The sequence below is a fragment of the Strigops habroptila genome, chromosome 16 (assembly GCF_004027225.2).
Source record: "Strigops habroptila isolate Jane chromosome 16, bStrHab1.2.pri, whole genome shotgun sequence".
Taxonomy (NCBI): Eukaryota; Metazoa; Chordata; class Aves; order Psittaciformes; family Psittacidae; genus Strigops; species Strigops habroptila.
The window spans coordinates 3,560,922-3,573,840 of NC_044292.2; the positions used below are offsets into that span (position 1 = coordinate 3,560,922).

Sequence of the window (12,919 nt, forward strand, 5' to 3'; positions counted from 1 at the left end):
GATTTAACAAGCATCTTTAATAGATTATTGCCTTGTGGAATGACTCTTGTAAATAAATAAAAAAAAGCTTTATTTCTTACTTGAGCACTACACTTCAAGACACATCTTACTCTTTCCATAACAGGATCAGGTAACAGTTTTGCACAGAACACTTGTGATCTCAGTGAGCTGTTCTGTGTTTCTGACACTGTTTGGAACTTTCTGTTATCCTCTGACCATTTCAAAGATGAGTGGTGGGCCTCTCTTGTCTGCTTCAGAGACTGTGAGGTCTCTAACTGAGGGCGGAACAGCTCGTGAACTGAACACGTGAGATGACGGTGATGTTTATTTTGCTTATCCTTGCTACTAGGTTATCCCTCAGCTCATTGCAAGAATTGACACCCCTCGACCGTTAGTAGGACGTCTCATTCATCAGCTCCTCACAGACATTGGACGGTACCATCCCCAGGTAGGCTTTGGATTAGAGGAGGAATTTCCATGGACCGATAGCCAGTTAAGGCATTTCCTATGTTCCATTTCACCTAGTCTAGATGCCTGCACTGGAAGTCACAGGAAGTGATGATAGGGAGGATGGGCACTATTTCTGCTGCTGCTTCTTTGACCATAGCACTGTTCACATAAAAATGGAAAGAAGAGGTTAATGAGACGTGCAGCAGGGGAAGTTCTCTCCTTCTAATAGAATACTGGATAGTGCAAAGCATCTTCTTAAATCTCAATAAGTGACTAAGAGGCTACCTCACAGATGCTTTACCTGAATTTCTTCCTACAGTGTGGAAAATCACAAAATGCTAAAAACAGGTTTTGTTCTTCCAATTTGATGTAGGCTCTCAAAGTTATTTTGCTGCTCAGTGAATTAAAGTCTTGTAAGCTTTTCAGATTGGAAGACTTTTAATAGCAAATTCCTATCACTTCTTTCCAGAAGCAAGCTTCCTTTCTCTTGTCCAGCCTTAAAGCTGTTATTTATTAATGCTTTGCTAATCTTTCAATGCATGTAGCTCTTCTGCATGGTTCTAAAGTATTATTGGTTGATGTCCCTTGTAGGCTTTGATCTATCCTTTGACTGTGGCCTCTAAATCTACAACCACTGCTCGCCACAACGCTGCAAATAAGATCTTGAAAAACATGTGTGAGCACAGTAACACTCTGGTGCAGCAGGCAATGATGGTGAGTGTATGGTACTTAGTGTACCATAAAGTGTGTTGTGTTTCAGGAATGGATATACCACAGATATAATAACACAAAATGACTCATTCATTGTTAATTTTGTTCTAGTACAATTAATTTAGGGTGGTTTTGCAATTGGTGAAAGTTAAAGTATTAGTATAATTTCAACACAATGCTTTAAAAAGGACTGTAATGTTCAAACACTGAGTTCTTGTGTCTTCTTATGAATAAATTTAGAGGAGAAATAAATGAAGAATCATTGTTCCATAAAGAGATAATGAAAAGTGAAAAAAAACTCACAGAGCATAGCATGGAAAGAGTAATTTAATTCACTTGCTATGAATTTTTTTAATGAATCAATGAAAAGTAATACTTTCAGGTCAAGCTACACAAATATATTGAAAATGTTAAAGGCAACAAATAAGGTGAGAAAAGCCTCTTCAGCTCCTTGCAGAAAAAGTGTAACAGCATTGTAGGAGTTCTTGTAGCTCCCTCTAGCTGTCAGCAACAAGTATATCATAATCGTAAGGAGAAAGTAGCTTTGCATTTGTAAGTCAGTATAGAGTCACAGTGTTTTTCTTTAGGCATTGAATCATTTTTCTCATCCTAAAACAGGTGAGTGAAGAGCTAATCCGTGTAGCCATCCTATGGCACGAGATGTGGCATGAAGGGTTGGAAGAAGCATCTCGTCTATACTTTGGTGAAAGGAATGTGAAGGGAATGTTTGAGGTGCTGGAACCACTTCATGCAATGATGGAGCGTGGGCCTCAGACTTTGAAAGAGACATCCTTCAATCAGGTATCGCCAAATGGCCAACTATCCATCCGCATGCCCTCAAAACCAGGCAGGACAGCTGCCTGCCCCAGATGTCTTACAAGGACCTTTGCAATCTTAACACAAAGAGTAAATCTCTTGGGACTCATTACAGTAATTGCAGACTTCATTACTGACATTTGTCTTCAGATCTGTATCACTTTGAGGGACTACAGTGCTATAGGGGCCACGGTAGTACAGATTGCCCTGGAGTTTTATATCAGCTGGGTGTCTGATAGGGTCTGGGAAACATACAACTGTTCTGCAGTTTAATTCTTCTAACTCCAGTGTGCTTTGGCAAACGCTGGCACAGATAGTAGAGGTGACCTCTCTCAAGCTAACAAAAGGGATTAATTCAAGCTTGTGAACCTACTTTTAAAGGGTGATTCCATTTCTTCTGTTGCCTCCTACATGAAGTTTATTTGTGAGTAACGTTGTCTGATCAACTCAGTGCATGTCCTGGATTCAGGAATTTCTGGATCGTTAATTCGGATAGGCTATGAAAAAGTGAGATCAAGTATTTATAATGCAGTTTGAAAATAGGCTGTGATGCTTTGTCAGTTAAGAGATCTCCCCCTGTTCCACTATAGTCTGTAGAAATGTTTTTCTTCTGTTGTTTTCCCTAGGCCTATGGCAGAGATCTAATGGAAGCTCAGGAGTGGTGCAGGAAGTACATGAAATCAGGAAATGTCAAAGACCTAACTCAGGCTTGGGATCTCTATTACCATGTGTTCCGGCGTATCTCAAAGCAGCTACCACAGGTAGGGGGAGAGGTACAGTTCTTTTGTGGACCTTACAGTGCAAGTTGTCAATACTATCTTTGATGCATGTTTTTTGGTTATTCAAAACATTCAAATTCAGTATTCTGGAAATATCTCCATATGATTTGCTGCAAGTTTGCTGCTTATGAAGCGCTTCCTGCAAGCATCTGAAGTATTGGCAGTTGCCTGAACTGTTCCAAATCCCTCAACAGCATGAACTCTTCATTGAGAAGAATGAATCTCATCAGTGAGATTTAACTGAAATTCTTGGGGGGTTGTATCTCTTTTGGTTTTGGCAGCTCACTTCTTTGGAACTACAGTATGTGTCACCAAAACTCTTGATGTGCCGGGACCTGGAATTGGCAGTGCCAGGAACGTATGATCCCAACCAGCCCATCATACGCATTCAGTCCATTGCACCCTCACTGCAGGTCATCACATCCAAGCAGCGGCCCAGGAAGTTAACATTAATGGGTAAGAGAAAGCAGTTTTCTCTTAGCTGTTTTAGTGTCTAAACAGTCGTTGCTTTTAGGTCAAACTGCATGTTTACCAGGTAAAACTTCTTCTGCATTTCCTTTCAGATGAGACATTTCTTAGTGGCCTGGTCAGTCTGACTACCACATTTTCCAGTTCTTGGGTGTACTCGTGTCTGTTCAGCAAGAGTAAACTTGTGTATTAACTCCTTTGCAGGAAGCAATGGGCATGAGTTTGTCTTCCTTCTGAAGGGTCATGAAGACCTTCGCCAAGATGAAAGAGTGATGCAGCTTTTTGGGTTGGTCAACACTCTGCTAGCAAATGACCCAACATCTCTTCGTAAAAACCTCAGGTATGTGCTGTGGAAAATCAGTGTGCTTATGCACAGTGACACCCTGTGTAGGTGCAGTTTCCAAGTGACCCTTGGCACGACCAGCTGGTGTGTGAGGAAATGGCAAATCTTGGAACTAAGTTAATTAAAAAAGAAAGAACAAAACATTCATAGAATTCAAAATGGGAGGAAGTGTATCCTGAGAGGATTGCTTGTTTTATTAAATTAAAGTCCCATCCTGAAAATAGTTACGGGTTTTGAGGCAACCTCTATTTCAAGGTAGTGTGAGCGCTGCCTTAGGAGCCTGAGAACAGGGGGGTTTGGCAAGGATTTTTTCATTATAGTCACTAAATAGCTTGGTGAATAGTCACTGACTGCAATTCTGTACAGTGTCTTTCAAGCATGAACGTATCAAATATCATGTGCAAATAGTAGATCACTGTGGGTGATATAACATGTACCTTCTCAAAGCAGTCTTTCAGTGGAAACCACATAAGCTTTGAGAGTGTCTGCAGACTGACAGCAATCTATCCAACTGGATGTTTTGGGTCTGTTTGACAAGAAGAAAAGCAGAGCAGCTACTGAAGAGACAATTTAGATCAGAATCAGATTTAGTGATAGTTGTTTTAAGTATCTTGAAATGTAACAATTCACAATATACAACAATATGATCTCTGATTCTCCTTTTTTTTTTGTTTTCCTGTAGCATCCAGAGATATGCTGTTATTCCACTGTCTACAAATTCAGGCTTGATTGGTTGGGTCCCCCACTGTGACACGCTGCATGCACTCATACGAGACTACCGAGAGAAGAAGAAGATCCTGCTCAACATTGAACATCGCATCATGCTGAGGGTAAAGGCCAAAGCTGGCAGAGTTTTTGGTACATGCTTTTAGGACTACAGTGTATTAATGAAGAATAATGGTGCACAGCTTGTTCTTCCTTTGTCTGCTTTCTGATTGTTATTGGTACCTGCAATAAATGCAGAAATATCAGATAAGAGTTACAAAATGCTACCAGGAGGTAAAACTGGCCGTACTTTTATTTGTTTCTCCTTTCCTGTTTTAGCAGTGACCACAAGTTGGTACCATCTGGTGACTAAAATGTGTTTGGCATTATGTGTGACTGTAATGTGCCTTATACAAGATGCCATGCTGCTGGCATTTACAAACATTGTGTCTAAGCAACAGGGTCAAAATTAGACAGACTGGAGACACTGAACATTACTAGAAAAGTTGGAATTGCCAGCCAAACAGGAAAGCATGTGCCAACCCAGAAGACTTATTTGGATTGTAGGTTTTGAAACAATTTTACCAATTAATATGGCTATGGACAACTTCATGGATGCTGAATCATTTGCTATCCAATTTAAAATTAAGTCTTCACTGTTGGGTGGTCATTTCACTGGCACAGGGTGCCCAAAGAAGTGGTGAATGCTCCATCCCTGGCAGTGTTCAAGGCCAGTTGGACAGAGCCTTGGGCGATATGGTCTAGTGTGAGGTGTCCCTGCCCATGGCTGGGGGGTTGGAACTAGATGATCTTAAAGTCCTTTCCAACCCAAACTATTCAATGATCTCACTGTGTTTGAGAACATACTGGTCAGTCTACAAATAATTTCAATACAAACTTGATATGAAATGATTTGCAATTACTGTGTTTCTCATAGTACAGCCAGGGATTACGGAAGGTGGCACTTTTAAGTTGCTGAGTGTCACTTCTCAATTGTAGATGGCTCCAGATTATGACCACCTGACTCTGATGCAGAAAGTAGAAGTATTTGAACATGCTGTCAATAACACAGCTGGTGATGACCTTGCCAAACTGCTGTGGTTGAAAAGTCCAAGCTCAGAGGTAAGTTCAGCACATGTAATGGCTTGTGTTTGGCATTCAGCATAATGTGGGATTGCCTGCTCTGCAGAATGAGTGAGAGGTGGTGTTTATTCATCATAAACTCCAGATGAATCACTGCAGAACATGTATCCATGAATGTGTATCCCTTCACAAGGGGCCTTCTTACAAGGCTCAGAGAACAAAGATTCTGTCAGTGCAGTCCTAAGTACAAGACTGAAAACTGAAGCTCTGTATGCTGTGCATGGAGAGAGAAAAGCAGGAGCCTCAGAATATATTCTCTTAATGGTTTAGATTTCTAATTCAAGGCAAGAGGATGTTTGAAACCCCCTTAGGTTTATGGAGTGTATTGAACCTGACCGTATCACAGTTTCCCTTTGTGCATAATGCAAGTAGTTAATGTAGAAATCAAAATATAAGCTGAAACATGCAATACGCCTGCCTGGCTTTTCTTTTTTGTCTCCACTTGTAGGTGTGGTTTGACAGAAGAACAAACTACACTCGTTCACTAGCTGTGATGTCAATGGTTGGGTACATTCTGGGCCTTGGGGACAGGTAAGTGAAGTTCTAAAGGTTTCTTTTAAATAAAAGCACAGACTGTGTGTAAGCCTATCAATTCATTCCTTGGATCTGTTCTTATGATAACATCTTTCATTGTGGTCATTGCTCAGTTGTAATGATACCATCTTTCAGGACCTAATTGTGCTGCTATTATTTTCAGCACTGCAGGCAGGAGATGTGTCTTGAGTACAAATAAGAGTTTCTTTCATTTTGAGAGGAATACACCAGAATTACATCAAGGACCACAGGTTCTAATTTGGCCCTTTCCCTTCACTCACAGAATGAAATCCATTCTATGAAACAGAAATATTGTTGACTTTTGCCACCAATCTGTGTGCTTGTGTGTGCTTCATGCATGTGAGATAGTGATTGTTTTGCCAAGTCTGTTAGGACAGTACTCTACAGCCAGCTTCTTGTGGAGGAAAGAAGCGCCATGATCAAGCATCACTTTTTGTTCCCTGAGGTAGCAAAAAGAAAGGCAGAAAATATTCAGTGGCATAGGTCTTCTGAGTCTCCCTCCAAATAGGTTCAGTACCACTACTCATTTTGCATACTTTTTTACTTTGTGGATATTTATTCTGTGAAGCAGGAGCCTCTAGTGCTATGTGTGTTGTCAGAGACACACATGAAGTCCCCATTAATACTCACCAAAGATGGCTCTGTTCGTAAAACAAATGAAAGTTAATGTTGGTTTAACTATTACTTCACATGGTGCTTTTTCTGCCCTGCACTGCAGACATGTTGTGAAGGGAAGTATGGACAATCCAAATGGATTGGGTAAATAATAATAGTAAAGGTAAAATGAATGGATCTTTGATTTTAGTATAAGGTTTACTGTCAAAAGGGGACTTCATAACTTCCAAAATTCTTTTGAAGATAGTATATTTTAGGTTTAAGGTCTGTAATGCAAAAGCAGCTAAACCCTCAAATGTTCTCATAACAAAAGCTTTTATTCCTGATCTTAAAGGTCTTTATAGTGAAATTATAAACCTTTGAAAAGTGAATTAAATCAAAATTGGAACAAGTCAGCATGAATAGCAGCACTGTGGTTTTCCTGTTCTGGATTGATTGTTCTCTCCTGGTGGTAATCCAATTTGCATTACTTCAGCTGTAGCATAATCCATTATATTTTTCTATACTGAGAAAATGAAAAAGCATAAAACAAGTAGAAAAATGTATCCTGACTGAAAAATAAATGTTCATGTCCAAGAAATGAACTGATGCTTCTGGTCCAATGGGTTGTTTATCTTCCAAGGTGAGAAGATCTCTAACTCCTGAGAGGTAATTACAAAAATAATGTGATAGATGCACTGTCAGGAAGCTATTCTGTTCTTCCTGAGATTGAAGATCTCAGCCAAGCAAGCTGTCACTGGCTGTGCTTGTTCATGAAGATAAATATCATTTCAGACTGGAGCTGCTGTGATTTACGTTGTGTTTTTATAATGGTCTGTCACCCTGTTTTTTCTCCTACTCCTTCATCAAAGGCACCCCTCCAATCTGATGTTAGATAGACTGAGTGGAAAGATCCTGCATATCGACTTCGGGGACTGTTTTGAGGTAAATCTTTGTATTTGGAAATTAAACTTTCTGCAGTGATCTGCATTTTCTGGTGGAACAGAAATGAATCTATAAGCCAGGATAAACTGACTTTGGAGTATAATTGTGGGCAAGCTTTTTGGCCCTCTTTTGGGCTTCACTTTACCTACAGGTAAGGTGAAAATAATAGACACTTTACCTCAGAGGCATGTGTTGTGAAATGTCCCAACAGCATGTCTTGGGGATTAGCTGACCTCTGGAACAAGCAAAGAGGTGCTAACAACACTTTTCCATAAAATTTCTGGAAGCAATTTAAGCTGCAGATAGTCTGTGTTACTTGACACTAGCAGCTGGGCACACATTTGAGTTTTCCCTGTTGCTAAGGGGAACTTCTCCCCAGAATTCGTGCAAACTGAGGGACATAAAGCTGAGGCTTCATTTTGTATTTGGAATACAACCTTCAAGATTGTAGCAAAAATCCCACAATACTTCTTAGTTCTTAAATAATAAGTTAGCTATTAATTTACTGATTCTCCATCATTACGTGTTTAGGTTGCAATGACAAGAGAAAAGTTCCCTGAGAAGATTCCATTTAGGTTAACAAGGATGCTGACAAATGCTATGGAGGTAAGCATCCCCTCTTTAATATGAAGGGCATTGTTCCTAGGGAAAATGACACTGATTTCCCAGTTCTTCTTGTACTTTCTGTGGTGGCTAAATCTCTTCACTCCTTAGGAACCGGAGGTGTTAATATTTCAGCTGCCTTTTCTGTAAGTTAAAATATATCCTGTGATCTTTACAATGTATTACAGTGGAAAGCAACTTTTAGTTGATGCAAAAAAAGCCCCTGAAATTCGTCCAATTTCTTAGGCCTTCCTTAGTTTCCTCATTTCAAATAGCTGTTTGCAGGCAAGCCAGTGACAAAGTACTTCACAAAGACTAAGTTAATGGCTGAAGAGAGCTGCTTAGTTTGTAATGAACATCTGTCTTGTCTTAATGAACAGAGCGCACTGAATTCCAGTTCAAAGCACAAGCCACTTCCTGCTCCCTGCATTTAAGGGTTAGAGTTGCATAGCAAATGAAGCAGCGTGGTTGATTCATTTCTTTCTCTCTTGAAGGTGACGGGCCTCGATGGCAACTACAGGATCACCTGTCACACAGTGATGGAAGTCCTGCGTGAACATAAGGACAGTGTCATGGCTGTGCTTGAAGCCTTTGTGTATGATCCATTATTGAACTGGCGGCTGATGGACAGTAAGTGATTCTGAGGAAGCAGTGACAGCAAGAGAGTAATAAGCCTGGTTGCATAAAGAAATCCAGAAGCCTGAACTCCACTGTCTGTTTGAAGACAGTCTGATGAAATGATTGGTTTGCACGTGCTATTTCTGCGTGCACACGGTTTTAGGGATAGTAATGTGAAATTACCACTGAGGTTAAAACCTTAAACACAGATACAGAACTAAGCTACAGGCAAAATTTTTGGGTTGGTTGTCATTAGGAGATTGAAAGCTATTTTCAGGTGACGTAAGATCTGGAGCTAGAGAAAGGCAGTCAAATCTGGATTGTTTGTGGACAAATTTGCTATGAAATGCTGAAACTCCAGTTCATAGTTTTCAACTCCTTATTTTCTTGCAGCAAATACAAAGGGTAATAAGCGCTCCCGGACAAGAACAGACTCCTACTCAGCTAGTCAGTCAGTAGGTGAGTAGAAAAGATGGTGTGTGCCATGAATATTTGGAACAGGTTATTTTAGCAGTGCACAAAACTGGGTAAATATTTTCAGTCCCCAAAAGTGGACACACAAACAGCTTATTGTCATTAGCTGTAGGATGGGCAGTGGTGAGTTCAGTACTGTGGCTGAAGAAGCAGATGCTCCTTTACAGTTAAAGTAACATCCTCTGGAGCACATACGAAGTGATGTACTCCAAGGTGTAATTAATATGTGATTATTTATTTACTCAGCTACTACATATTACTGTGCAAAACCTGGCAAGTAATCATCTGACTGACTGTTGAGAGCTTTCTGTTGAATCTTAGCGGTTGTTTGCTATTGGACTGCAGGATAGGGACAGTGTTCATATGAGGAGCTCTACAAATAAACATACTTATGTGATTGTAATTTTAGCTTAATTGTATATCATTTCAGTATATGTTTCAATTACTCTTTTATACAAAATGTTCCTAAAAGTTGGATCAGGCGTTTTAGTATGTTAGCAGGGGAAAAATAATGTTGGTTGCTGTGGTGTGCTTCCATTAGGGATATGGGTACACTTGGTCCCAGTCAAATATGCTTTTCAAATGAGCTGATTAAGTTTTATTAATGTTTCCAGAAGAACATTCTTTTATTTGCTTTTCAGCTTCATACTTATGCTTCTACGTTTTCATGGTTTTTTCAACAGAAATGTTGGACAGTGTGGAATTGGGTGAGACAGCCCATAAGAAAACCGGGACCACAGTGCCTGAATCCATCCATTCCTTCAGTAAGTTTGATTGTTGTTTCTATGCTGATGCAGAACTTGTTCTTAGATCAGAAAATTTCATCATGATCCAGATACAATTACATGAGATGAGACAGATACAATTCCTTGTCAGCATAAATTAGGAATGTAATTATCTGTGCTCTCAATGCCAAAATGTACTGCTATCTGAGTTTGTTTGCTCTCAAAATGGTATTTGTGGTAATTGGGAAGGGAAGATATGACAGCAGTACAAATGCTTTTATTGTTTGGATGAAGTGCTAATTCTCTTTCCTACTTCTGTCTTTTAGTAGGAGATGGTCTAGTGAAACCAGAAGCTCTAAATAAGAAGGCAATTCAGATTATCAACAGGGTTCGAGATAAGCTCACTGGTGAGCATGTTTTATCTTTATATAGGATAAACATAAAATCTGATGAGGTGGATCAGCACTGCTCTTAGTGTTTGTATTTTGTGTTAATCCTTGAATTTAACATATTCTGATTAAGTGGATGAGGCCATTTTCCTGGTTTAGTCTAACACCTAAGAACTGGTGCCTGGATTTAGGTACAAATGAGTCTGATTCGAAAGTACAGAGGTGTTTGTACCTAAACAGACTTCATATTTTGCATGTCTTTGCTTGTTAAAGGAAGTTGAATTTCTACTGTCCTGGCTTTATAGTTTTGAAATGGTATGCTCTTGAAGTTTATAAGAAACTACCCCCACCTGCCAAATAATGTACTTGAAGGGATTAGGACAAGGATCCCAGCTACTTACTGGAAAGTTGTCTATTGTTGGTTTATCCATTATTTGGAGAAGATAAAAGGAAGAAACCATAATAATAGGGAAAACAGAGTTCTGGGCTCTTCATGCGTTTAGAGATTCTCCATGTTGGAAAAAATTTGCATTTTATACACTCTAAGGGAAGAGTAGTTCAAAGTCCCATCAGACCTTAACTTGCCAGCCAGAAGCAAGTTACGTTACGTGGTTTGTGACTTCCATTTATGGCTTTTTTCCATCCTTTAATTTCAAAGGTCGAGACTTCTCTCACGATGAAACTCTTGACGTACCCACACAAGTAGAATTGCTCATTAAACAAGCTACTTCTCACGAGAATCTGTGCCAGTGCTACATTGGATGGTGAGTTTGTCATTCAGCTACTCCTGCAAAATGCTTCTCTGAATAATCTCAGCAGAGAACAGCTAAGGAAAATGTCACTCGTGTAGTTAGTTATACATAGGAGCCTTACCACGTGTTGGATCTCCCCAGGTAAATTTTGCGAGACTATGACAGTGATGCCATAGACAGTCCTCTAAGAAAGCTGTTGTTATCAGTAGTGACAGGGATTTTAGAACACTTAAAACTGCCATCAGCCTCAACATTTTAAATGTTTGAAATAAGGCATGTGGTAGTCACTTCAGTTACAGTGCAGAACTACATGTTCTAAAGTAAAGATAATTTACTGTCATTCTGAGAGTTAGCTAACTTTGGATTATGCTTAAGGAAATAGATCTTTATAGCATTTTTAAACACTAGTTAGCTGGAAAGCAGCATAGGGATCACCTGTCAACTTTTCTTGTACTAAAATGGTGCCTGGTTAGTATGGAATCTCAGTCCTTCTCAGTGTTGCCTTTGTGAAACTATACGCAAGTCAGCATTACTACACTACCTTTCTTTTCTTTAGGTGTCCTTTCTGGTAACAGAAGATGCCAAAGTATCCACAGCCTTTTATTCTGGAGGCTTTTGCACTCCAAACTTGCTCTTCTACAAACACAAACTGAACGTTGGACTGAAATACAGCCTTTGTCAAATATTTTGAAATGTAAATGAAAAGAGTTATTGTATATTAAAAGTTGGTTTAAGCCAATGTATAGCTGCTGTTGGAAAAACACAAACTGTCTGAAACACAAGACTTGATTTGGGTTTCCAGGACAGCAAAGACTGATTGTAACACAGATGTCTATGGTTCCACTTGGTCTTTGGGGAACTGGTGATCCATTGAAAATAACTATATACGGGTTTTGACTTACTTTGCAATGTAACTAAGTCATTTGCAGATTAATTATTGCCCTGGTCAGTCCTGTTGGTGTGGCTGCAGTGAGTTTAATGCACTTGTGCATTGAAATGAATGCAGGAGGCTTCATTTAGGTTTGGGGGTGAGCTGGATAACTGGAAAGAGAAGCAAAGCAGAGTTTTGCTATTATTTCATCCTGTTACCTTGTTTTCAAACTCAATTCTTGCCCCCCCCAGATTGGGAACTGTATATCCACTCATGACACTAGTGCAGGAGTTGTGGTTCAGACTAGATCAGGGTATCAGAGCTCATCCAAGAGTTGAAGACCTTGAGCTGAGCAGAGGCGGGTGCCTCTGTGCGAGTTGATCCGTGGCAAACTGGATGCAGGGTACAAATGAGATACCACTTGGGAGCTTCCCTCAGTGTCTGGGTTAAAAAGCAGTACTGGGAAATATCTAGGGAAAGTCAGTACTTGGCATAGGAGGCGGGCGTGGGGAGAACTGGTCATAACTTGAAACAGAAAATAATGCTTATTAAACATGAGGGTGAGGATAAAGTTATGATTTATGAATTAAACGTATTAAAAACAATGCACAAAATACAACAGAGTAGCCATGTTTAGATGCGATGTTGTATTGGAATATTTTTGTGCCAATAAATTACACCAAAATGTAAACATTTTGACCGTGTTCTTGTTTATTCCTAAGTACTTTTTAGGAAAAGACAGAGAAGCAGGCTAAGATTTATCTTTTTGTTAAGGTTTCCTGTTGCCATGGATACGACTTGTTTTTCTGCATCTGTTAAGGTGGTTGGCGATATTTCCCTTCTGATAGCAGCTGGAGCCACAGCTACCAAGACCAAATAATGTCTGTTGCTTGTGTAAGAGAAACTTGACCATACACCCTTTAAATTTTAGTTTCCAGCAGATGCGGTGTCATCCGTGTGGTAAGAACATCAGCCTTC

General features: G+C 39.7%; 1 protein-coding gene across 5 annotated transcripts in view; it reads left to right on the plus strand.

Moving 5' to 3' along the window:
* Positions 1–12,634, plus strand: part of MTOR (mechanistic target of rapamycin kinase) — a 66,401-nt gene extending 53,767 nt beyond the window's left edge. For 3 of the 5 annotated variants that reach the window (XM_030508260.1, XM_030508263.1, XM_030508261.1), the window contains 17 exons: positions 350–448; positions 1,042–1,164; positions 1,780–1,962; positions 2,604–2,738; positions 3,038–3,212; positions 3,429–3,564; positions 4,250–4,397; positions 5,272–5,394; positions 5,864–5,946; positions 7,437–7,509; positions 8,041–8,115; positions 8,607–8,742; positions 9,124–9,189; positions 9,888–9,968; positions 10,256–10,336; positions 10,977–11,082; positions 11,627–12,634. In XM_030508260.1, coding sequence (XP_030364120.1) covers positions 350–448; positions 1,042–1,164; positions 1,780–1,962; positions 2,604–2,738; positions 3,038–3,212; positions 3,429–3,564; positions 4,250–4,397; positions 5,272–5,394; positions 5,864–5,946; positions 7,437–7,509; positions 8,041–8,115; positions 8,607–8,742; positions 9,124–9,189; positions 9,888–9,968; positions 10,256–10,336; positions 10,977–11,082; positions 11,627–11,642 — 1,839 coding nt within the window. In that variant the 3' untranslated portion in view covers positions 11,643–12,634. The other 2 variants (XM_030508262.1, XM_030508264.1) reach the window with 2 other exon arrangements.
* Positions 12,635–12,919: the final 285 nt, after the last annotated feature.